This window comes from Halichoeres trimaculatus, unplaced genomic scaffold (genome assembly GCF_033239565.1).
Source record: "Halichoeres trimaculatus isolate MK-OKI-2021-1 unplaced genomic scaffold, fHalTri1.1 fHalTri1_scaffold_8, whole genome shotgun sequence".
In the NCBI taxonomy this organism is placed as follows: Eukaryota; Metazoa; Chordata; class Actinopteri; order Labriformes; family Labridae; genus Halichoeres; species Halichoeres trimaculatus.
Window position 1 is genome coordinate 4,123,523 of NW_027437186.1, and position 25,863 is coordinate 4,149,385.

The following is a 25,863-nucleotide window of genomic DNA, read 5'->3' on the forward strand; positions in this document are numbered from 1 at the left end:
CATTTCATGGGACTTTAGCTTGCGGCTGATAAAAAGTACTGGCCTTTCCTGTCCTGCCTCTCCCTGTGCTAACACAGCCCCAAGCCCCACCTGAGAAGCATCAGTCTGAACCACAAAGTTTTTTGTAAAGTCCGGGCTTGCCAACACTGGGTGGTTGCAAATCACTTCTTTAAGTCTGTGGAATGCCACCTCACACTCCCTTGTCCACTGAAAGGCTTTCTTGTCCTTTGTTTTTGTCAGTTCAGTCAGTGGATAGGCAATGTCAGCAAAATCTGGCACAAAACGACGGTACCAGCCAATAAGGCCCAAAAAGGACCTAACTGCCTTCCGGGTACCAGGAACTGGACAGTTCTTAACTGCTGCCACCTTGTCCACTTGGGGCCGCAATCCCTCGGGGCCAATGGTGTAGCCAAGGTACTGGACCTCTTTTTGGGCCACTGCACATTTGGAACCATTAACCGTCAGTCCAGCTTGTTGAATCCGCTCCAAGACAGCGTCAAGGTGTTGCAGGTGCTGCTTCCATGAACGACTGTAGACAACCACGTCATCCAAGTACGCAGCAGCAAACTCCTCACATCCCTGTAAAACCTTGTCCATCATACGCTGGAATGTTGCTGGTGCCCCCTGCAGGCCAAATGGCATGGTTGTGAATTCAAAAAGTCCAAAGGGTGTTCTGAATGCTGTCAACGGTCTTGCCTGCTTAGCTAGCGGCACCTGCCAGTAACCTTTGCTGAGGTCCAATGTGGTCAAGAAGTGGGCAGGGCCTAGCCGGTCCAAGAGGTCATCAATGCGAGGGAGTGGGTAACAGTCAAACCGGGACACACTGTTTACTTTCCTGAAATCCACACAAGGCCGCATCTCTCCACTTTTCTTTGGCACGAGCACCAGGGGACTGCTCCAAGCACTCTCTGAGGGCACTATAACCCCCAACCGCAGCATAGCCTCCACTTCCTCCTTTAGTGTACCCATCAACCGTTCTGGAATGCGATACATGTGCTGTCGGATTGGTTTTGAGTCCTGCAGATGAATGTGATGCTCCACCACTGTGGTCAGCCCTGGTTTCTTGGTGAACAAACCTGGCTTATTCAACACCTGCTCAACCTCAGCCCTTCTCTCCTCTGGCAGATGGTTGAGGTTTGGCTTGGACTCCTCCTCTTTGTCAGAAGGAAAACATCCCTCTGCTGTTTCCTCATCCTCCACTCTACGCACCAGCCCCACAGTCTGCTTCCTCTCTCTCCATGCCTGGAGGAGGTTCACATGAAACACTTGATTGGCTCTCCCCTTCTCCTCTAGATTGACTTCATAGGTAACAGGCCCCACTTTGCGCACCACCTCAAATGGGCCCTGCCACTTAGCCAACAGCTTATGCTCTGAAGAGGGCAGCAGCAATAACACCTTCTGGCCAGGTGCGTATTCCCTCTCTCTGCTGTGGCGGTCATACCATCCTTTTTGGGCTTTTTGGGCTTCAGCCATGTTCTCTTTCACCATCACTGCATACTGGGCTAATTTATCTCTCATTTGGAGGACATAAGAGATCACATTTTTGGGCATGGCAGTCGCTGGCTCCTCCCAAGTCTCTTTCAACACATCCAGGGGCCCCCGCACTGCCTTGCCATATAACAGTTCAAAGGGGGAAAATCCTGTGGATGCTTGAGGCACTTCTCGGTAGGCAAACAGGAGGTATGGCAGCCAGGCATCCCAATCCTTTCCTGTTTCATTGACAAATCTTCTCAGCATTCGCTTGAGGGTCTGATTGAACCGCTCCACCAACCCATCGGGTCTAGCAGGACCACCATCCGATGCGCTATGGAAAGTCCCTGGATCCTGACGCGCCGACATGTAGATCTCCACCAGCCGGGCAGCGTCACTCGCTGACTTCGGATCTCTTTCCCGCACCCACACTCTGATCTCCGGTGCAAGCATGTGAAGAAACTGCTCCAAAACCACTACATCAATCACAGTCTCCACTGTATGTTCCTCCGGAGGAATCCATCTCTTTGCCATGTCCCGCAGACGCACATACAGTTCATGTGGAGATTCCCCGGCTTTCACTTTCGCGTCTCTGAAACGCCGTCGGTATGTGTCTTTGTTTATTTCATACTTGGCCAGAATTGCTTGTTTTACGAGATCATAATCATGAATTGAGTCGATGTCCATCGCTACGTAGGCTTCCCTCGCCTTTCCGGTGAGCAAACTAACCAGACGAACTGCCCACTCCGCTCTCGGCCAGCCACAGGTTACAGCCATTCTCTCAAAAGTTGACAGATAAAGTTCAATCTCGTCTCCTTCCGTGAGCTTTGGTAGTGACAACTCAGGCCGAAACGTCACCGGTACTCTCTCCTGAGGCATCTGGTTGGTCGGGAGGGTCGAGCCCTCTTCCATCACCTGCAGTGTGAATGACGTAGGAGTCGAGCCTCCGCCGACAGCTCCTCCCACTGCATCTCGGTGATCTCCACCAGACGCAGCTGCGCTTGATTGACGTTCAATCAATGTCTTTTCCAATATTTGCAAACGGGCTTCACGTTTCTCCTCCCGTTGCTCACTTTGTTTTATTGTCCGTTTCAAAAGATCCGCCAACTCTAACATCATGAGTTGCGGGTCCTGCTGCTCCAACAACTCCGCTGCCCCGGTACCTTTTGGTTTGCCTCTCCGCGGCGTCTCCAAACCACTCCATAGCAACTCATGTGCCGCTTCACCTTGCTCCACGGCCTGTCTCACAGCCCTCCGCGTTTTTGCTCCCGGATCCGTCATCGACAGCATCTCCTTGGGCTCCATTGTTTGTGCGTTTTTCTGTTGCGCACTGTCGTTCCCAAAACCACTGCCACCACTTGTCACAGAGAGCATCCAGACGGACCAAGATTTAGCAAAAATATATTTCTTTTTATTTTCCAAACATGATTTAAATGACAAAGCAACACTTTGAAGGAGAGCTCCTCACGGAGACACCTCCCAACTCGTCTCTCCAGTCCTAGGCTCTGGAGAGGTCTCCTCACTCTCTGCCATGCCACACCTTTTACTACCTTCCCCTCAGGTGCCACTGATTACCCCGCACTCACGAAAAGAAAACACACCGGTAACCAAACTTTCCCCCATTAACATCCTGTAACTTAAAGGAACACTATTGGAAAAACTGTAATGATGGATTAACGTTAACAACAGAAGAAAATGAATTTGATGAATAAACTAATTGGCCAATCCTTAATCCAAAATAAGTTACAGATAACCTTAACCCCTAAACTCAACATAACATAACATAACATAACATAACATAACATAACATAACATAACATAACATAACATAACATAACATAACATAACATAACATAACATAACATAACATAACATAACATAACATAACATACTAAAATAACATTCCCCTGTTTATGTTTAAAGTGTGAATGTATATATGAAGGTGTAGGAGTATGTATGTGTATGTGTATGTGTGTGTATGTATGTGTATGCATGTGTGTGAATGGGTGAGTGAAAGGCTCAGACAGACAGGGCAGCAGGCCCAGCAGAACCTCCCTTCACAGACAACAAACCCACATGTGTGCAAAGATCGTTCAATCATTGGACAAAACGGTCTGGGGCGGGGTAGTATGGTAAAATACGGAGGTAAACAATCATGGAGCTCCGGTGTGCTGCACTCGTTGTGCTTGTTATGATTTATTATGCATTTTTATGTGTTTTTTCTTGCATACTTTTTGTGTTGCCAAAGGTCCGCACCAGGGACTTTTTTGGTTTAGTCCGTACCAAACAGCTCTGGTGTGAATTACTCTTAGTCTGAACACTGCAAAGAAATGCATCACCTTAAGTTTCTTGTTTTCACTTCTTTCAAAGACATTTTCATATAAAAAAAACAATTTCTCTTCAACTAAACATAATATGTTTTATCTGATTACTCTATAAGTTGATGGAATTTCAGTAGAAAAGTCAAACACTTAAAAATTCCATGGCTGCAGTCCTCATCTAGACCCATCTGGACTCATGATTTAATGTGTGATAGTGTTCTTGATTTCCTCTGCTGTAATGGTCTTTGGTTGTCTCAGAGTACTTTAAGAGGTTTTCTTCACAGTCTCTTAAACCCATTCCCCCTTTGCCAAATCACCTGGAGGTCTAATCCAAATCAGTCAGACGCAACAAAAGGTTGAAGACAGACAAAAAGATTCAAAAGTCCCTGCTTCAAACTGACCCTCATTAGGACAATGGCTTCTGGATTTTTTCCAAATCCCATCCCTCCTCTCGACAGACATTTCATGATGTGTGTCAACAGGAATCAAGTCTTTTGTGTGTCTGGCTGGGTTCTTTGTGTCTTTTGGTTCAATGGCCTTGTTTGTATCTCTTCGGGGCTTTTATGTGGCTCTTTATTAGTTATTTTAGCAACAGCCTCCATCCACTCACCAGAGCTGAAAAATCCTAAACTGAGCTTTGTTTTGTTTCAGGGCCATAAAAATTAGTGCAGCACTTGGAAAAAAAAGCCCCAGTTCAACCTGACGACCAACTTTTTAATGGTTTGAATGGAGATGTTGAAACTCGATGGAGTATAGAGAAGGTGGATGATCAGAGCATGCATCTAACATCCACATTCTTCAGTTGAAGAAAAACAATGTGAAGTCTTGTATGGGCGCTGCGGGGTGGTGCAGCAGTTAGCGCTGCAGCCTTACAGCATGAAGGTCACCAGTTCAATTCCCAGTTTGCCCGATGGGCCTTTCTGTGTGGGTTCTGTCCGGGTACTCCGGCTTCCTCAAAGAACAAGGTTGTTTGTCTCTATGTGTCAGCCCTGCGATTCCCTGGAGACCAGTTCAGGGTGTACCCCCATCTCACCCAAACACAGAGGGATAGGCTCCAGCCACCTGCAGCCCTGAACAGGATAAGTGCTACATAGAAAGTGTGCCCCCCTCCATTGAAAAACTATGACCATCTCCTTCATCTCACTGACGTTGTGCTGGAGGTGTTTTGTGTCACACCAGTTAGCAAAGTCAATGACAGTCTTATTTCAGTCTTATTTCAGACTTGTCCCCCGTTGATACACACCCAACAATGGCTGTATCATCAGAGAACTTCTGGAGGCTCCTAGAGTTGGAACTGAAGTCCAAACTCTCTCCAGACTCAGGCTCAGGTTAGAGATGTGTAGTCTGTACAGTCCTTCAGGAGTCTGGAGCTGATACCAGCAGGGCCTGTTTCTTACCTCTCTTGATCTGCCCTGTCGATCATCGACTGCCCTGATTTCAAACTAAAAATTTCAAACGTGTTCAGTCTGATATCCTGTTGTTTTGAGGACGGTTTGGGGACACCCACTGTCACAACATCCACTGTGTGGATTGTGGATCTATTCGTCTGCCATGACAGATCTGGTTGTTGGTGAATGGATTCTGTTTGTGTGTGGTGCAGTGTTTTGGTCGTGTCATTCTCTCTGCACACCACAGGAACAGAACTGACAAAGCTATTTGACATCATGTGCAGAGTCTCTCACATCTGATTGGATTTTCAGTGTTTGAATGCAGGCCAGAGTTTAAGCTGGAATAGTTTGAAACTGGTTGGGTCAATGTCAATTCAGTTGAAGAAATGACAAAGCAGGATGTTACATTAACTTTTAACCACCAAAGCTTCAATTTAAAGCTGAAATTTCCTGTCTTTCTCTGCCTCTTGATTTTTAGGTCCTCGATGGGCGTCATGGAACCTTGGGGTGTTCATGTGCATCCGTTGTGCTGGAATCCATCGCAACCTGGGCGTCCACATTTCCAGAGTGAAATCTGTCAATCTGGACCAATGGACACCAGAGCAGATTCAGGTATACAAAGCAACACACCAGCGACAAAAGCTTAGCAGGAGGCTAAAACACATGTAGCTGGCAGGAAAGAGGGTTTTTTTTTAATTGCCTCAGATTACATTGGTGTCCAAAGTTGAAGATCTCGCTCCATTGACAGAATTCACAGCTTGATATGTTAAAGCAAAAACATGGACATTAAGAAAGTCTTCAGCTTTGTGTAACAACATATTGTCTGATACTACTATGTAAACTTTACAGTAGCTTAAAATGGTATGGTTAATAGTTAATAGTTAATAATTAAAAGTTATTCTTCATTCCAGACCCTTAGGTCCATATAAATACAACAAATAGTTAAAAACATATAAAACGCAGAGGGGGAAATTTTTCAAAGGTACTACTACACACCAACTAGGCTTTATAGTATGGCTTTAATCAAATATAGGTTATGCTGAAAATGTAAAAAAGGACGTGGTACATACTTGCATGCACACCAGTTTAGTTTCATAGATAGATAGATTTTGAATATTAATAACTGGCTTTATAACCTGTGTTAAGACTGAATCTAAGGTTCTGAAAGGAGACTCAAACTCTTACACTGAAAATGTGGAGGAAGCAGATGATAATACATGCTGCGTGTAAAAAATGTTAGGACGGTTGGACTCAAGAAATGATGTGATCCGGGAACAGTGGGGACAGCTTTGGTGATTTTAAGTCTGGGGAAGGTACACATGAGAAAAATGAACAATATTATCAAGAATATGTAAGAACAAATTCAAAATTTCACCCCCCCCCCTTTTTTTTTTCAAATGATTCCTTTTTTTTTTTTTACAACAAATGTTTTTATTATTTTTTATATATGGTACACTAAATATGGCAATAAAAAAAAAAAAAAAAAAAAAAAACACATACAATTTGTAGGTAAGGTAGAGGGCAATAAGATTACAGAAAAAAAAATCTTGCATAATTTTTTAACTGTTTCTACAGGTGTTTAAGACAGGGCTCTGAAATCTGTCATGTAATTAGTCAATATAGACATAACACATATAATTTTTTAAAATAATATCAAAATCAATGTACTTCAAATAGAACAAGTGCACAATAAGGGACCTGAAGGTAAACAAAAGACATAAAAAGACATGTTTTCTAATGTTCTCTTCAAGGTAAGAAGGTATCCATTGCTTTCTCCCCTTTTCCAGAAATGATAAAAATTTCCCACAAATTTCCTTAAATAAGCTGCGTTTACCTTTGCACATATATGTGAATTTCTTAAGAGCAAGGGAATGTGATAAACTAGAAAACCAGATTTGCAAAGGTTTCCCACAAGGTTCAGTATTAGGGCCTCTCCTATTCATTATGTACATTAATGACTTAGGACAAAACGTGTCAGACGCCAGTATGCATTTTTATGTCGACGACACAATTATATATTGTTTTGGCATAACCCCAGCTAAGGCTATTGAATCTTTGCAGGAAGCTTTTGATGTTGTCCAGCACACTCTTCAAGAGCTAAAACTAGTTCTTAACGCTGATAAGACCAAGCTAATGTTGTTTAAAAACTCAAACAAAAGCTCAAAGAATATATCTCAAACTCTCCCCACAGTGTTAACTCTTGAGGGTGAAGTCATAGAGGAGGTTCATCTGTAAAAATACCTTGGTGTGTTACTTGATGACTCCCTCAGCTTCAAGCCCCATATTAACAATCTAGTTAAGAAACTCAGACTGAAATTGGGATTTTTCTTTCGAAACAAATTTTGTTTTTCATTCAAGTCAAAAAAGCGCCTTGTCACTGCAACATTCTTATCAATCTTAGATTACGGAGATTTGTTGTATATAACTGCTTCAGATCAATGTCTTCGACAGATCGACGCTGTGTATCATGCCTCTCTGAGGTTCATCACCAACAGTAGTCCTTTGACCCGTCATTGTGAAGTGTATTCTTGAGTGGAATGGCCTTCTTTGTCCACCTGGAGGCTGGGACATTGGTACACTTTCGTTTTTAAGGCCATCCTTGGACTACTCCTACATTTATAATCTGATCACTCGGAGATGTGTTGATTCCTATGGTTTGCGCTCAAACGACCACTTGCTGCTTTCAGTTCGATTTGCCCGCACAAAACAGGGTAAAAGGGCATTTGTATACTCTTCTCCTTCTCCATGGAACATGTTGCAAAAAGACTGGAAATAAACTGATTTTGTTTCTATAAATGCATTTGAATCCAGACTGAGAGCACTTGAGACAGCCTCCTTAAATTGTACCTGTTTTTTGTAATATTAATTTTGATTGCAAATCGCCATAATTTGAATGTGTAACTTTGCTGCCTCTTGGCCAGGACTCCCTTGAAAAAGAGGTTCTTAATCTCAATGGGACCTTCCAGGTTATATAAAAGTTAAAAAAACAAACAAACAAAAGAAAAACCTTGGTTTAGTGACAGATTTCCAGGAATTGGCCATGGAATTGTCATTTTCTTATCAGTCATTTTCATTTTGTAGTTTCCAGGAAATACTCCAAGGATACATAGCTTTGGACATAATGTCAATTTTACACCTATCACATGTGAAAAACATTTAGAACTTCCATTCAATTTATTGATATTACTCATTTTATTTGATTATGTCATAGTTTGTATGATTTGTGTTGTTTGTTTTTTTTGGTGGAGAAAAAGAGAAAAAATGATAATTAATAATAAAAAATACAGACAACAACAACAGCTAAAGAAAAAGCACAGTCAGGGGGATTATGCTGTGTCGCCATGGTGGTACAATGGCTTTTGGAGAACCAAAACGCCACTTTAATGCTCAAACCGTGGTACTGGTGAGGTTGACCAGTGCCAGCCGTCACACACCACCTCAGCAGCAAAGAGGTTGTTTCCAAGAAATTAACAGGGCCAAGACAGATTAAAGGGAAGCCCAGTCTATCTCCCACTGCACTGATTACATGATTCTCCTCCTCACCTTCAAGGCTCCTCATGACCTCACACCTCTGGACCTTTCGGATCTTCTTACACAGGATTTGGAGTAATATTAATAAATTATTATTATTATTATTATTATTATTATTATTATTATTATGATTATTATTATTATTATTATTGTTCCCTATGCCATTAACCAGGTGAAAGCCTTCAATTTCTACACAGAGACTACATACAGATGTTCCCTTCACTCAGACTGATGAACTGATTATTATGGTTGTCCTGGTAACCACAAAATTGCAACGTTACCGCAATCAACTGCCACAACTGCTGCTATTGTGAGTTAATTACCAGAGCACACATGACACACACACGACACACACACACACGACACACATACACGGCTAACATGTGGCTCCTTTTTAAAACATTAGACCTCAATGGAAAGTTTACATATTCAGCTGTTTTACACATGATGTCATGAGCGTGCTAACAGCATCATTATTAAAGAAGATAGTGTTTATGGTGGTGAACAGTTAAATGCTCAATCTCAGAAGCTCAAATGTAACAGTAAACTCTTAAAACAGTGTGTGAAGTGTAATTGGCCGATTTATGGATGTGTTTATTGAGCAGCTAGCGATGTCACATTAATTCAATTACACCCAATAAATCAATAGTATGTGTGTGTGTGAGAGAGAAAGTCACCTGAGCATGCCAGTATTCACACACTGAGGCAGTGATGTGTCCAGCTGTGTGTTGCTCTCTATCAGCAGAGTTTGAGTAGTCTCCCTGTCTCTGAATGTTAATCTCTGTTTTTAACGGCTAATTAATTCTGGATGGCTGATTATTCTGACTCCAGCTCCTCCACTTCTCCTATCATCACCTCATTTATCACCCTCCTCTTAATTTAGCTCAGACACTTGCAGCTAGTGTGTCTTTGACCCTCTCCCTGTCTCTATCTGTGTGTGTGTGTGGGTGTGTGTGTGTCAGCATGCATGTGTGGGGTGAATTGAATGTGAATGAGATGAATACAAATGTGATGCATGAAAGACTTCTGTGTGTGTGTTTGGACATACCATTTGTAACCATTTCATTTATAACAGAGTTTTAAGCTCTAAATGTTTTTAACCAGGGTTCACAGACTAATTTTCTTTCTTATCTTGTTATTTGATGTGACTGCTTTCTTATTATGTGAGGTCACCTTAAAGATGATATGAGGTGGAATTGTGTTAGTTGGACGGCCTCGTCACCTTCTGGCCCAGAGTCTCATGCACACTAAATTACTTTGAACCAGATGTGTGTTAGTTTTGGAACAAATTTTCTTTGTTCATGTCAACTTTTTACCAGATACAACGTGACAAGGTGAAGTATTTGTCAGTACAGCTACGTAGCGCTGTTGTTTGAAACGTGACAACATGTAAGTTTGTGCCGTACGTGAGTAGCCGGCTATATGTAGCCCGATGCTACAACATATCCGTAGGCTAACATTATTACAAGCAAACTGCCACTTAATACAGTAGTTCAGTACTTAGTGCTGACAGCCAATTGCTGTGAGACGTGTTGTTAACGTGTAATGTTGCCAGGCGTCATGTTTGGAGGAAACCGGGCACTGCTCACCGCCTGGACCGTACTATCCTTACAGTGAAGCATGGTGGTGGCAGCATCATGCTGTGGGGATGTTTTCCAGCAGCAGGCACTGGGAGACCAGTCAGTCAATGTATTTGTTAAAAAAATAGATTGAAAAGTAGATTTAAAAGAACTAAAGTGAACCTTCCATACCTTAATCCTTTTTCGTTCTGTTTCTTCTTCCTCTTTATTTCAGAGTATGGTGGACATGGGAAACAGCCGGGCAAGGCAGCTGTATGAAGCACACCTACCAGAGAGCTTCAGGCGACCTCAGACGGACCAGTATCCTCCCACAGCTTCCATGTTTTCTGTGTTTGTCTTCAGAAAAACTCAGGGTTTTTTTTTTTTATTTTTTATTTTTTTTCATTTTTGTAATTATTATTATTTTTTAATTAAAAAACAAACAAAAAAACCCCCACAAACAAACAAACAAAAAACAAACAGAAAAACTCACTTTGTCACAGAATAATGCTTAAAATATAAAACCTCTTTTCATCCTCCCATCATGTTACATGAAAGTAAAATACTTTCTTTTCCCCAAGCTTGCAGAACAATTTCACGAGAGCATCTTTAGTAAATCCACTAAAGGTTAAAGCAGCAATACGCTGTACTTTTCTACACTGTCTAACTCTGGTGGGGATGTTAAGACCCACTGCTTTGTTCTGTCATTAAGTAATTTAGATAGGTCTGTCATTTAAATAACTTCCATAAAGGCTAAATAACTCAGCACTCCATTCCACATATGACTCCAAAGAACTGGTTAGCAAATGAAATAAATTCTTGTCTGTATCACTCTACTCTATGCTGCTCCATGAATTCCACTGGGATTAAATGACTAACTCTAACTTTGTTTCCTGAAATATGACTATTAAAACTATGCCTGTTGTTAACCGCAGCTTTATAATCACCATCAGGCTGTTTAGCTGCTTCCTCAGCCTCTGCTGGTTTGATGACCATCACGTCTCCCCTTACAGGTCAAAATACAGTCTGGAGCAGGGATTGTTTTTTGGAAGCAACCCGACAACTTCAAAATCTGTTACGTTAACTTTCAATGTATTGATTAGTTGCTGTATAAAAACATACCTAATAGGCATATAAAGCTATATATATATATATATATATATATATATATATATATATATATATATATATATATATATATATATATATATATATATATATATATGTTTGTCTTATGAAGAACATTTGACTTTATAACAGAAAACAGGTAACCAATGAGCATGTTTCTCAACAGGCCCTTCCAAAGCTGAGGGCACTAAAACATACACCAGACATAGAATAGTACAGGGGTTTCCATTGTGTAAGACATCCCTCCACTATTTTTATAAAACAAATACTACTCATAATGATAAAAGAACTTTCCACTCTGGATTTCAAGCACAAAAACATTTTAGTATTAATTTTGAACATTCAGGGCTCTAATTTCGTAGACCAGGCGCAATTTGCTGTGATTGTTTATTGCATTAAAATGTGCCTGACACTCTGGAAACCTGCCTCTGAGGCTTTGTTGACATGTGCCCACATGTGTGCCTGTCACCAAATTACAGCTGCGGAGGGTGCGCTCCGCTTTGTGCCGAGAATAGACCAGGTTGGAGCTGGCGAGCTTTCAGCGCACTTTCTGTGCTGTTTTTGGCATGAAATTGTCACTGCGCCAACATGAATCTGCTGAGACCTCCCCCAGGTGCGCTGTCAACTCCCCCTGACGCGCCGTCACACCCATCTCTGCGCAGACGGTCTACCAAATTGTCAAAATGGCAGCACATGGCGGTGCGCGGCACAAAATTAACACTGCGCGGGGTGCGCAGGGTGCGCCAGGCTTGCGCCCCCCGCGCTGCGCCACAAAATTAGAGCCTTCAGTCCCTAATGCAGTCTCCCACGTTTTAAAATGTGAAAATGGGTAATTAGATGAATTTGGGTTAATACATATTTGTGAATTTGTTATAATGACTTCATTAACTTCAAACATGACAATAATATGAGATGACAGCTCTGAGCCAGGAAACAAAACATGGCACCTGTGGCAGTAAAGAATAAAAGTAAAGAATAATAGTTAAGAATAAAAGTAAAGAATAATAGTAAAGAATAATAGTAAAGATAGTAAAGAATAAAAGATCAGTCACGATGCAACAATTAAAACATAGTTCAATGACAGATCAGTCGTATACAGAGCTGCTTTGAGCATTGGCAAAATTCTTGTTAAGGAGACCATTTTGAAAAAAATGTCAAACACAAATGGTAGCTCACACATTCACAGTCAAAAAACTGTGACACACACTGTGACCTTGGAGCATCTGGTCTAAGCCCAACTTTAAATATCTGTTGTTATCACCTTGCAAAATCAAGGGGTCTAGGGTCTGAAACCCCTTCATTGACACAAGAGACCCTCGGAGAGCCTGAACTTTAAAATTTCTGGGGGTCTCTTGAGGATTTCATTTTGCTGGTTGGCTGGGTTCATATGTTCACACTCGTGTGTACATGTGGGTGCACGCTCAACCTGGCGTCTTAGTTTGTTTGTCAGAAGGAAGATAAGCTGCCTATGTAGCATAGTATGGAATCAGTGGAAAATTTTCTTAAAGTGTTCTTAGAGTGGAGCATAGCATGAACCATAAAAGGATTCCATAGTTCAGACTTTTTTTGTTGTGCCTACCCTGGAACTCTTTGGCGCCCCCCTGTGGAGGCGTGCCTTACGCTTTGAAAACCACTGGTCTATTTCTAAGTGGATGTTTGGAGTTTCTATGTGCCTGATAACGGTGAGTCATGATGGAATGCTTCACGCTGGTTCAATCATACTGCGTACACCTTGTGTAATTTTGCACAAATCTATGTAGTCTTTATGTTGTACTGGTACACGGCATTATGGTTTTTGCAATCAGCAGAGTCGTTCTCTAAACTGAAACAGACCCAAACCACACTTTGCTTTGCTCAGGCAAATTTAAGGTATTACGTTGGGTTTCTGGAGTACTTCTTATGTTTGCCCTCTCCTTGAATTAAATCGCTCCCTGGTGGGTAAGGTGTCTCATTGCTTTTGTAAAATCCACACACGATGGCTGTTTTCCATACCGCCTGCTGCTGAAATTCTGTATGTAGGAGGCAGTATGCAAAAACTTGCGATATCTGCGGTGTGCCAAATTTTCCCAGGTGTCCTAGTGACTCGGGAAAAATTCTCAGTGTACAACAGCATTTACATGTGGTAGGTGGCAGGTAGTTTGGAAAACAGTTTTAAAACATCAGATTGACTTAATTCCCTGTAATCAACTAAATTCTTAATTAATTCATTCATTAATCAGTCATTGGTTGATTCCCACCCCCAGCCTGGAGGAAATATTTTTTTTTTCCATTTATTGACACCATGCTTCTCCACATCTCAGATGGAGAAAATGTTAGTTTCTCTTACTTACTCTGATCTGATACTGCATGTTACTGTTTTGATTCATATTAAATAAAACATGAAATGAGCCATGTGGAGTAAACCACAAGCTACAGTTGAAACAACTGAAGCTGGCTCCATCTTCTAACACCTCAGTGATAAATACACGGGAGCTTCAATCAAATCATTTTACAAGGCTTTTCTTGGCTTGGTTCCTTCATACCTATGCACTCTTCTCCAAAGAACTGAAAGCCTTTATGCCTTGTGCTCCAGGGGCATCATTTGTTAGCTTGTTCCTCATGTCAGGACTGAAATGGGGATGAAAGTGTTCAGCTTTGCTGCCCCTTCTTCATGGAACGCTCCACGAACTGATCTGAATCTGTCTGAACTCATTTCTCTGGGAGTCATTCCTTCCAAATAATAGACATGAGACTGAGCAGTGCCAGTAACCATGAACTCATTATTGTGATTTACTTTCAGCACTTTATTGTTGCAAATTATTGTTTTTTTTTTGACTGAATCTGTCTTCTTGGCCAGGTCACTTTTAAAAAGGTGACCTAGATCTCAGTGGGTTCATCTGATCTAAACAAATAAATGGGAGAAAGAGTTAAACGCAGGATACTCCTGCCTAAATCTGAAGTGTTAGCAGGTCTGTTGAAATTAACTTAAACATCCATGGCCCATATGCACGTTCTGCTATTAAACTAACGGGACCATTAGTAGTGACCATTTGGCTGCAGCATTAGCCACATGCACAACTGCAAATAATTGTCTAGTTAACCAATTAGACCATGAAAGAGACGCAGGTCCAGATTACTAACCCTAACCCTGGAAAACCCCATCAAACAAACTCAAACTGCGCATATCTACCACTCATAAACAGCAATAAACCTGGTGAGTGGTCATGGTGTGACTGAGAGAACATCAAGAAAAACATTTTTGAGCTGGCGAAATGGAGATTTTATTACAAGAATACACAAACTGTTATCAGTGAGTCTATCAGGTAAACAAAAAGAAAGAGAAAGTTTGGAGACCTTGAACAGAGTAAATGGGTATGGTGTTTCCGAGCAAACAGAAGAATACCCTGATTATAAAATCAATAATGTGATAGATGCTTTGAGAAACAAGCACTAAAGCAATGCCCCAGTGCCTTGATGAATAACTTTTAAAGCAGTTTATGAACTCCAACATTTCACCATGTTTATGTTTTTTTAGAAAATACTTTACTTATCCCCAAGGGGAAATTCAGGAGTCACAGCAGCAATCAATAAAACAAAAGTAAGAAAGTGTATAGAAAGTGCAAAAAGGTCCACAAAAAAATAGATGACGACAGCCTGTTCACCACTCTCCAGCCCAGCCAGTCTCCACCTCCACAGGGTCCAGGACTGAGCCTCCCCAGCAGTCTGTTCAGTCTCTGTCTCTTGGATCGTGTCTGCCCACAGCAGGTGAAGCTCCTCCAATGTGGCGCTGGCGTCCGATGTCAGCTCCGTCAGCCACGTCCGTGAACAGCACGATGCCACTCTGCTCTCCGGCAGCCCCTCTGCCACTGGGCTAGCATGGCTAGCTCGTCCATCCCACCGGAGATAGATCCCACAGTAGCAACAATGATGAATGGAAGGACAGGTCCACGTCGTCACCTCCCAGCTCACACCCAAGAACCAGCACGTCGTCCTCACCTCCTCCTCCTCACCTTGAGGGAAATCATCAAGCCTTATACCAGTTAGCATTGACATGCTACAGGCTGCTAACAGCTAATTTCGCATGTAAACAATGCAGCCATGGTTACATGTAGGATCTCCAGACAAACACAGGAGAAAAGTAGTAAAAACATCACTGAAGCCACAAAAAGTTTGGTGTCCGTGACCAACAATGAACCATACAAAGTGATGATCCACTCCAAATACAAAGATGACGAAAAAGAGATGAAAAAAATTACAAGAAACGGACAAAGAAGAGAGAGCTGCTGCAACAGGCAGTTACTTGGACAGCGCCTAGCAACGAAAAAGCTAGCTTAGGTTAAGTGTATTTAACACAGCATTTGAATTTCAGTATTTCATAAACAACAAAATAGAAAAGTTGTTTCAATCAGATGGTTTTGACTGAATTTGTCTTTTAAATTTTCAGTAATGTTGTTCAATTTACATATACATCATTTCTTTTTTTTCTAAGTTAACTGTGTTGAATATCCCATTATATCATAGTATTTTGATAACAGGATACAATTTGATACTAATATATTGTGACCCAAGTTTCGTGATGGGTATCGTATCGTGAGGTTCTTGCCAACACTCACCCCTAACCATGAGCATACACTTCCATCATCATAACAGGATGTCCAAATCAAAGCAATACAGCTTTCAGTCATTGGTGGTCATTCTTTGATTGAAGAATATTAAAACGGATCTGTGATCCTTTAGTCATCAACCACAGAAATCCAATATTTTGTTTCCATCTTATTTTGTTCCATGTTATCATGCAGTAAGGCATTTCTTTAAGCAAAGACAGAAAAGTTATAAACTTAAGCCTTCTAAGCTATCTTTATCTTCATTGTACTCTATTGTTCAGCACATCCAGGTTGTTTCCAGCAGACAATAAGGAGTGACAGGCTCTTCTCATCAGCTTCACTCAGCTGTAAGCAGGACACCTTTAACTGTGTCTATGTTTACAGCGCTTCATACTTTGCCCTTTTCTACCATACAAGACGAGACAGCTGTGTGGTAAACACAGCAGCATATGTTCATATTTCCAGCAGCAGGCTGAAATAAACACTCTCCCTGCTTGAAATGCAGCTCTAATACCCTATCTTGTATCTGGCAGGCCCATTTGTGCGGGTGGTCATCATACTTCACTCTTTTGAAGTCCATTAGTTGTTCTGACAGCAGCGCCGCTGGCTGAAAACAGCAGATAACAGACGTAGGATTAGAGATGTGTGTGAGAGTGTGTGTGGGGGAAAGGTTTCCTGTGTGTCCCTGTGTTTATGGACACATACCACATTGGCCCAGCTATTTACTGTGCTGATGTATGCAAATGACAAAATGCAGTTTGGCTGTCAGCACATATTTACCTTTTTGTTTTGGACTCCTACATTAGTGTGTGTATCTGGGAGCTTTCGCTCTCCGTCACTGTTGTCTTGCTGTATTTGCAGTTGCAGTGAAAGGTTGGACCAATAGAGCTTATCAATAAATGGCAGTGTGTTCGCAATGTTGTCAGACAGGTGTGTTTCTGTTTGGATGTTAGGAGGAAAGTGATGTGATCAGAGAGAATTTCTCTGTCCTTTTCTCTGAAGAGGTTGCAGAATCTTCACAGGTTTTGGTTCTTTCATGCAGGCTGACAGAGAGCAGATTTTTCTGAGGATGTCTGGGCTGGATGTGAAAAGAAGATGATTGACAAATATTTTCTTCAGATTACTTTGTGAATTCTCAACTAAAAAACTCTCCTGCCTCCAAAAAAGGAGCAGGCCAGCCTTGTATTGTCTACCTGGAGTATTTCTGTGGATGCTGGAGCTCAGATGTGTTTCTGGGTTTAATTTGAGTTAGATTAGGATCGAAGGCAGACTTCTATTATGTGATAACGCGAGCCTGCTTTGAAATGGACGTGACAGATAAATCCACAAACGAAACCCTCAACAATTAACAGCCTGCAGTGAAACAACTTCAACTCGTCAACCTTTGGAAACAGACTGAATGTTGAAGGGACAGTGTATTATAAACACGTTGCCTTAAAGTGATACTCCAGGGTGGAACATGTTGGGTCCTATCACAAGGTTTAGGGCAGAAATTACCCCTACAGCAGTGTTTTTGTGCAGCAGAAGCCCAGAGGGCTCGCACCAAACACCCCCTCCCTGCTCCTCTGCTGGTTTCCTCTGCACTCAGACGGGGCCATTTTTTACTTGACCAAAAACACAAATAAACGGACTCCCACCCAAAAAATCTGATATAGGTCTGCATTCACGCTTTATTTAGTGAATTTTCAGTGCGTTACTTTCACACAAAAACACTGCTAAATAAGGCTCTAGTTCTCATCGTGTCATAAAACGGTGCTACCTCCGCTGCAGAGCCACAGCTGGCTACGAGGCGCTCGCCGCTTAGTGTATCAGTCCGCGTGCATGGCGTACCAGATATAAACTAACACAGGTAGTCTGCCAGGACGAAGAGACACGATTGGATATCTGATAAAAAATCCATCTTCTCTCATCTCATTTTCCACCGCTTATCTGGGTCCGGGTTGTGGAGGCAGCAGTGCCATCAGCGAAGACCAGTGGCCCCTGTCCCAGGCCACTTCCACCAGCTCCTCTGAGGGGATACCAAAGCTTTCCTAGGCCAGTTGAGAGATATAATCTCTCCACCATGTCCTGGGTCCTCCTGGGGTCCTCTCCCAGCTCGACATGCCCGAAACACCTCCCCAGGGAGGCGTCCAGAAGGCATCCTCACCAGATGCCCAAACCACCTCATCTGGCTCCTCTCAATGCGGAGAAGCAGCGGCTCTCCCGGATTTCTGAGCTCCGAACCCTATCTCTAAGGCTGAGCCCAGACACCCTGCGGAGGAAACTCATTTCAGCCGCTTGTATCCATGATCTTGTTCTCTCGGTCACTACACACAGCTCGTGGCCATAGATGAGGGTTGGAACGTAAATTGACTGGTAAACTGAGAGCCTTACCTTCTGGCTCAACTCTCTCTTCACCACAATGGACTGATATAGCGTCTGCATCACTGCTGACGCCGCCCCGATCCGTCTGTCAGTCTCTCGCTCCGTTTTCCCCCTCACTCGCGAACAAGACCCTGAGATACTTGTACTCCTCTACTTGGGGCAAAGACTCTCTCCCGACCTGGAGTGGGCAGTCCACCCTTTTCTGACTAAGATCCATTGCCTCGGACTTAGAGGTGCTGATCCTCATCCTGGCTGCTTCACATTTGGCTGCAAACCGCCCTAGTGTGAGCTGGAGGTCAGTTTTCAATGAGGCCAACAGGACCACATCATCTGCAAAAAGCAGAGATGGGATCCTGAGACCCCCAAACCTGACTCCCTCCGCCACTTGACTGCGCCTAGAAATCCTGTCCATGAAAGTAATAAACAGAATTGGTTACAAAGGGCAGCCCTAGGGGAGCCCAGCTCTGACTGGGAATTAGTTTGACTTGTGTTGGCAATACCGACCAAACTTTCACTCCAGAAATACAGAGACTGAACAGCCCAGAACAACGAGCCATCGACTCCATATTCCTGCAGCACACCCCACAGGATACCTCAGGGGACACGGTCACAACTCTTTTCCAAATCCACAAAGCACATGTGGACTGGTTGGGCAAACTCCCATGCCCCCTCTAGAACCCTTGCATGGGTATGGAGCTGGTCCAGTGTTCCATGGCCAGGACGAAAACCACATTGTTCCTCTTGAATCTGAGGCAAAAATATCCATAGCCTGGGAAATTTGTCATACCCCTTTGTTAGAATTGGGACTTTTCAGTCATTTAAGACTGCTTTTATTTAGAAAACAGTCTACACATATGTGGATTTGTGTAAATTTGTAAATATTCTACACATTTACAAATCAGTTTACACATTTGTGGATCGGCTCAGACATGTGTGAATGCATTTACACCCACACAAATAATTTTATTGTGCATTTATATATTTTGAGACTGATCTGACGTTATATATCTTGGCTTCAAAACTGTACAATGGTAAAAGGCAGAGCCATGCTGTCCAATCAGTAGACAATCTATGATCTAAATGTAACTGGCAGCCTTTAGGTCCCTTCTGGGCTTCCATAGGCTCTGTCATCATTCAGCCTGTGATGGTGCCTCCCTCCTTCTTAACTCAATCACTGCCAGCCGTTTTCAGAGCAGAGCTTCGTACTGCCTGCTGTCAAACATAAATGACGTCTATAGACGTCAATGGCAGCGAAAGCGTTAATTAGGCGCCCTGTGCTAATACACAGCAGGCTGCAGATTTTGGTTGGGACTCATTCTGGCTTTGTGAGTCGTTTTGCTGGGCATTTGGTGTTCTCTGCGACAGACGTGGGATCCTGGTCCTGGGTCGCGGGAGCCGACTTGTACCAGTTGCTGTCTTTGAAGATCGACTGCCACTGCTGCTTTGTTTAGGTTTTGCTTTGTTTGGGCTTTGTTTTGTTAGGGTTGTTAGAGCGTTTACTTTCTAAATTTCAGTTGTAGTTAAGTTTAGTGTATGTTTTGTTTTACTCTATTGCTTGCCTTGGTTCTTAAAGTTGGTCTGATTATTTTCTTTTCCTTTGTATGAACCATCTTTTAACTCTGTTGTCCTTTTGTTTGAGTATTGCAGACGAGCGGTTCGTGGTCTGAGCATCTTGAGGCTGTCCGTGGATGTGAGCCTCACCACCTGCACCTCACTACCCTAATTAATTGCGTGTTAGTGGTTGTTGGCACTTTTTTTCATTTTCTCACTGAGCACATTTTTCTTTTTCCTTAGTTGCCGTGTTTGAGTAGAATGCAGGGCTTTTAGGCACGTGGGAATGGTAAGTCCTCTGCACCCCCCTTCCCAGTCACAAGCGATCATTCTAAAGAAACAAAACCTTAAGTCTGCAATATTCCTCTTAATGATTGTGTTTGAATTTGATTTAGTATGGTCACTTTACATCTTTTCTACTTTTTAGCAAAAGAGGATTCAAATAAATATTTTTCAACAGCTTAAAATTGCTCATATTTCACATTTCTTTTTCTTTTTTTTTTTTAAATAAAGCAAATTATTTAAACATCAGTTTTTGTGTCTTTGTCTCTGATTTTCTTGCTGCCAGTTTGCTCTTCCTCCAAATTATCTTTGGAATGTTATTTTTGGAATGGTTTGAAGACGTTGGTTTTCTTTAGTTGAATGAAATAACTTTATTTAACCTGGTCTTCAGTTACATAAACATGGCCCAAATTTACAGAAAATGTGAAAATGTGAAAGTGTGACGTGACAGCCAGGTAGCCCATGACATATGAACAGTCAAACAACCCTGGAAACGAGCCGAGAGGATGCAAAAAAAACCCCCACAATAAATCAAAACTGTTCCGAAAGAAAAAATAAAGGACCAAAGTTTTGGTTTGAATCTACATACATGATTAACACGGGACTCAACAAACCAAGACCTTTAAAACTGTTATTTTTGAAAAGGCAAAAATAAGGAAATTGTCCCTCCAAACTTGCTGTAATCAGTTTTTTCACTATAGGAACTGTATGTGACTGTGGTCTGTGTTTCTAAAGTATCAGTCCTTAATCCCAACCCTCAGAGCAGTGGAGGTCTTCATCCGGGACAAGTACGAGAGGAAAAAGTACATGGACGTGGATGCTTTGGCCACGGCTCCGGTGAGTAACGTCACTTGTTTTTTCTCTTTGTTTCTGTTGCTGAGCGTTACTGTCAGGATCGCATGCAGGGCCGCAGTGGTTCCAGGACATTTCCTCAATTTTTGCATCAGTTGCTGTTTGATGCCAGAATCAACTGAAGACATCAACTGACTAAAATAGGCAACGACCGCTTCATGTCCCTTCAGCTTGCTCCAGTTTTTCTTCCTTTTGTTTGGACGTTTTCTTTTCTTTTCTTTTCTTTTTTTTTTTACCAACAAATACAGAAGTAGCATCTCCAAACTCAGGCTTTTATTCCAGGACACTTCATCTTAAAGATCAAATATGAATGAGTTGCTGTCTCTGGAGTGTGAATGTTTGCCATCTTCTCTTTGATTGAGCTCCAGCTCGTTCTTGTGCTTGGCTCCTCTTTCTTTTCCCCCCGCTCATCAAGCACGTCAAGTTCCTATTTTTCTCCTTTAATCTGTCACACTAGAGATACTTGCTCACTTTTAATGTGTGTAAAGACACTTTTACCGTTCCCCAACATGAGACCAAACTCCTGAGAGTCAGAGCAAAACCTTTCAAACATGCAGAAATCTTCCTTCACTGTTTTTCATCAGGAGGTTAGAGATGTCTGGAAATCTGGGTATGATGGTGTGTGTGTGTGTGTGTGTGTGTGTGTGGATGATGGCAGGGAAAGGTTGCGGTTGTGTAGGTGTGTGTGTGGGTGGCTGCACATCTGCTTGTCTTGTTTCAAGAGAGATGATCTGTGTGAGGTGAGTTTGTGAGTGTTACAGAGCGTGGGATGCTTCCACACTGTGAGTTATTCAAAGCAGTGTGAGCATATGCAGAGTGTTAGTGTGCACGTGTGTGTGTGTGTGTGTGTGTGTGTGTGTGTGTGTGTGTGTGTGTGTGTGTGTGTGTGTGTGTGTGTGTGTGTGTGTGTGTGTGTGTGTGTGTGTGTGTGTGTGTGAGTGTGTGAGTACAGTAATACTGTCTTTGTTCTGGGTTTTTAGCATTTACTGCTCATTTCAGGGACATTTTACCAAAACATGTTGAAGCTCCATGGAGCTCAGTGTTGTAGGTTTTTATCTTAATCTTTCCAGTTCTACACAGAAATAATTTCTTTTTTAAAGTTTTTATTCAGTTGAAAAGTTTTCCTTCATTCCAAAGTGGAATGAAACTTAAGTGATCTAACCAGGTTTGTTGCTCATGTTAAATTCTTGTGTTGACTGCTTCAACCACTATTTGACCCTGTAAGCACAGGTAGACTAGTCATGCACAGCCACTAGCGCCCCCAAGTGAGCAGATTTTTGACCTTGCAGGAAACACTCTCACCCGACAGCAGTCGGGCTTTTTTCACGACCACATTGATGCCACAGCTGTGACGTGTGTATTCACCATGGGGCAGGAAGTATTGCACGGAAAGACCTAAAAACACCCAGTGACTTTCAAAATGAAGCAGACAGTGTCCAAACCAGATGGTATCTAACTTGACAACAGCAAACTGATATGATGAGCGGAGTCAACAAGTTTGAGGTTTTACGGCCCAACATGAATGAAGAGAGACTTATCGATGGAGTGGGAAGGGCAGAACTCCTCTGTCTGTGACCCCAGCTGTCTGTCAGTCATGCAGCTTGTTGGACTGAAAATGCAGCTGAGTGTGAGTTGACACCCACAGTTAAAGATGCTCTGAGGAGGATCTGTTTTAGTTGGACTGTCTGCCCGGAGTCTTACACACACTCACGCAATGACTTTTAGTGAGGTGTGTGTGTGTTATTTTTGGAATTAAAGGGAGATCGAATGGAAACAAATTTCCAATGTATTTTTCTGTACAGTTACGTAGCTCTACAGTTTGAAATGTGACATCAAGCAAACATTGTAGTAGCCAGCTGTATGTGGCACCATTGGCAGCTGGGTGCTCTGACGTATCTGTAGGCTAACGTGACAACAAGTGAACACTGTCAGTTTAAATGTAATTTAGTAGGACGTGGAAGTCATACGCCCAGCTGTGATCAACTTACAGGCTGATATTCAATATCTAACCCCTCTTAACCAAACAAAGCGCGTGATTAAGACTATGGGCTCTAATTTTGTGGCGCAGCGCAGGGGGTGCAAGCCTGGCGCACCCTGCGCAGTGTTAATTTCGTGCGGCGCACCACTGTGCGCTGCCAATTTGCCAATTTGGTAGACCGTCTGCCCAGAGATGGGTGTGACTGTGCGCCAGCGGGAGTTGACGGCGCACCAGGGGGAGGTGTCAGCAGATTCATGTTGGCACACAGTGAAAATTTCGTGCCAAAAACAGTGCAGAAAGTGCGCTGGTCTATTCTCGGCGCAAAGTGGAGTGCACTCTCCACAGCTGTAATTTGATGACAGGCGCACAGGTGCGCACATGTCAGTAAAGCCTCAGAGGCAGGTTTCCAGAGTGTCAGGCACATTTTAATGCAGCAAACAACCACAGCAATCGCTATTTAATGTAACCGTCTGAACCAGCATAAACATTTGTATCTTGTCATATACATTTGTAATATACATTTGTAACTGTCCCGTCACATCTGATGTCAGATTAAAGCCGTTTGTCATAATGGAAAGTTAACCTGACGGCAGCTGGAAGTTTGATGCACATCTTACAATTAAACAATAAACAGCCTTAACATCTGATACTGAGTATATATCTGGTTCTCTCATTTCATTTAATTCAAAGAAAAGAGGGAGAGAAAAGACGAAGAAAAAAGAGACAAAATAAATGTATGTCACTCAGGATTTACCCGTTATTTCCCATATTTCTCTGTTTCAGTCTTTATTTTTAACGTGATCTAAAAAGATGGAGTACATTATAGTAAGGAGGATGAGGCGGAGACACCTGGAAAGTATACAGTATATCACCAAAAGTTCTGCTATTTGGTGATGACAAACCAGGAGTGCAGGTGGATCAAAAGTATTCTGAATGGATAAGCCAGCTGTGTTACTGTCTCTTCATTTTGTACTCCTATTAATGAAAAAGGAACAGATTAAATCTGTCCCGGGAGCTGGCTCACACGGTGACGCGCTTCGTGTCCTCCGATGTGCCCTGCTGTCCATTCTCCTGCTGCAGGGACAGCGGCTCTGACCGTCTCCGCTACCGGGTCTTTCCAGCACACTGTTTCCGCGATGCTGGGGATCACTCAGACCAATCAGACGCTGTGTCTCGGCCGCAGGGCATTTAAAGGCGAGGAGAGGTGCTCATTTGATTGGTGAAGACAGCGCTCGGCTGTGTTAAACCCCCCCACGGCTTTTCTCCTCCCTCTCTGCCATTTGCGCGGAGGGAGGCGTGGACGCGCAGCTCTGCACTCCTCTGCGCTCCTCTGCGCTCCTCTGCGCCTTGACTGCGCCTCTCCTGGCACTACAAGAAACTTGCTAAGTGCACTGGTCACGCCCTGTGCGCGCAGCGAAGGCCGGCGCAGGGAAGGTGCGCCTGCGCCTGTGCCCGGTCTATGAAATTAGAGCCCTCTGTCTTAATTGACCTGTCTATTGACCTGTATGGATTCTTTTAATCTGGATGTATGTATGGAGGGCTTTGTTATGCACACCCTGGAAAGCTCGAGCAGGCTGTTTGGCTAACCCAGGCAGTACTCTGAAAAGCAGTGCTGTAACGCCAAATCTAACTGTATCCATTTGGCAATACATGGTTCAATGTCTTACAAGAGTGTTCCTGACTGAAATATATTAAGCGCAGCTGGCAGCCTAGCGCTCTAAGATGTGTCTGTAATGTGTAAAGTTAGTGAATCCAGCATATCTAGCAGAGCTAACATAACCTCACTCTTCATTTCATCGATGGACTCTCAAGTTTGAACAGACCACTGCAGAATAACTGCTGACTGTGGGTTGGAATCAACATTAGCACAAACAGTTTAGCTTCTGTGTTAGCCTATAGCTTGTGCTCTATCTCTCTCCTGTTTATCTTTCTTCTGCTCTTCTGTCCTTTTTCTGTTTTACAGTTAGGCTCCAGTGTCCACCATCACTACAAAATAAATCACAGAAATCTCTTCTCACTGCTAAACTTCATCCTCCAGCGTGGTGTTGTCATAGAGACCTAGATGTGCTGTGAATCAACCTGGTCCTGCCAGGCCCGGTCATGAGGCTAAGAAGTTGGATTTCGAAATAATCTGTAACCTGTAATATTGGCGCCTATAATCTCATTTTAAAGTGTGGATTAAGATCAGGTATATATTTAAATGAGAGACTTTTTCAATATCACTTAAAGCCATGTCTGGAACTCGCCAGCTCATTGTATAACTTCACAACAACACACATAGACACACACTTTGGAAAAGGAGAAAGGCTCCACCCACTTCAGCGGGGAGAGAGGACCCAGCTTGGTGGCTGTAGACTCACAAGTTGCCTGACTCAAAATGTCTCTGATTAAAAGAAAAAAAAGCCTTGGAGTATCGATGATTAAAACAGTCAGGGTCGGTAATGTTTTGGAAACAGGGTTTACTGATACTGTGTCAGTTCCAGCACACTGTGCAACCCTAGATCAGTGTGACAAATAATGAACTTTACATTTTAAGAACTCATATTTTCTGCTTGAGTTTGCTTTAAGTTTTGTTTCAGCCTGCCTGTGATAACCTGTGAGGTTACATGAATTCATGGTGACTCGTTGACTTTTAATGGACACAAGGGACATCAAATATTGGATTTGTTGTGTTCCCACCTTTGATTTTCATCCCCACATGCTGACAGCAATGTGCGAGGTCTTCTCAGCATTCGTTCTCTGCTGCACATCTTTTGTCTTCCTCTTTCCTTTTGTCTCTGCTGTTGTTTCCCTCGTCCTCTCCTTCCTTCCCTCTCAGTCTTTCTTTACTCCTCCCGCCTCTCTGTGTTTTCTCCC

The 25,863-nt window shown here is 42.8% G+C and overlaps 1 protein-coding gene across 5 annotated transcripts in view; it reads left to right on the forward strand.

Moving 5' to 3' along the window:
• LOC141794859 (stromal membrane-associated protein 1-like) overlaps window positions 1–25,863 on the forward strand; it is a 183,374-nt gene that overhangs the window by 28,718 nt on the left and 128,793 nt on the right. For all 5 annotated transcript variants that reach the window (XM_074675425.1, XM_074675426.1, XM_074675421.1 and 2 more), the window contains exons 2-4: window positions 5,658–5,791; window positions 10,505–10,590; window positions 20,939–21,014. In XM_074675425.1, coding sequence (XP_074531526.1) covers window positions 5,658–5,791; window positions 10,505–10,590; window positions 20,939–21,014 — 296 coding nt within the window. The remainder of the gene's footprint in view (window positions 1–5,657; window positions 5,792–10,504; window positions 10,591–20,938; window positions 21,015–25,863) is intronic.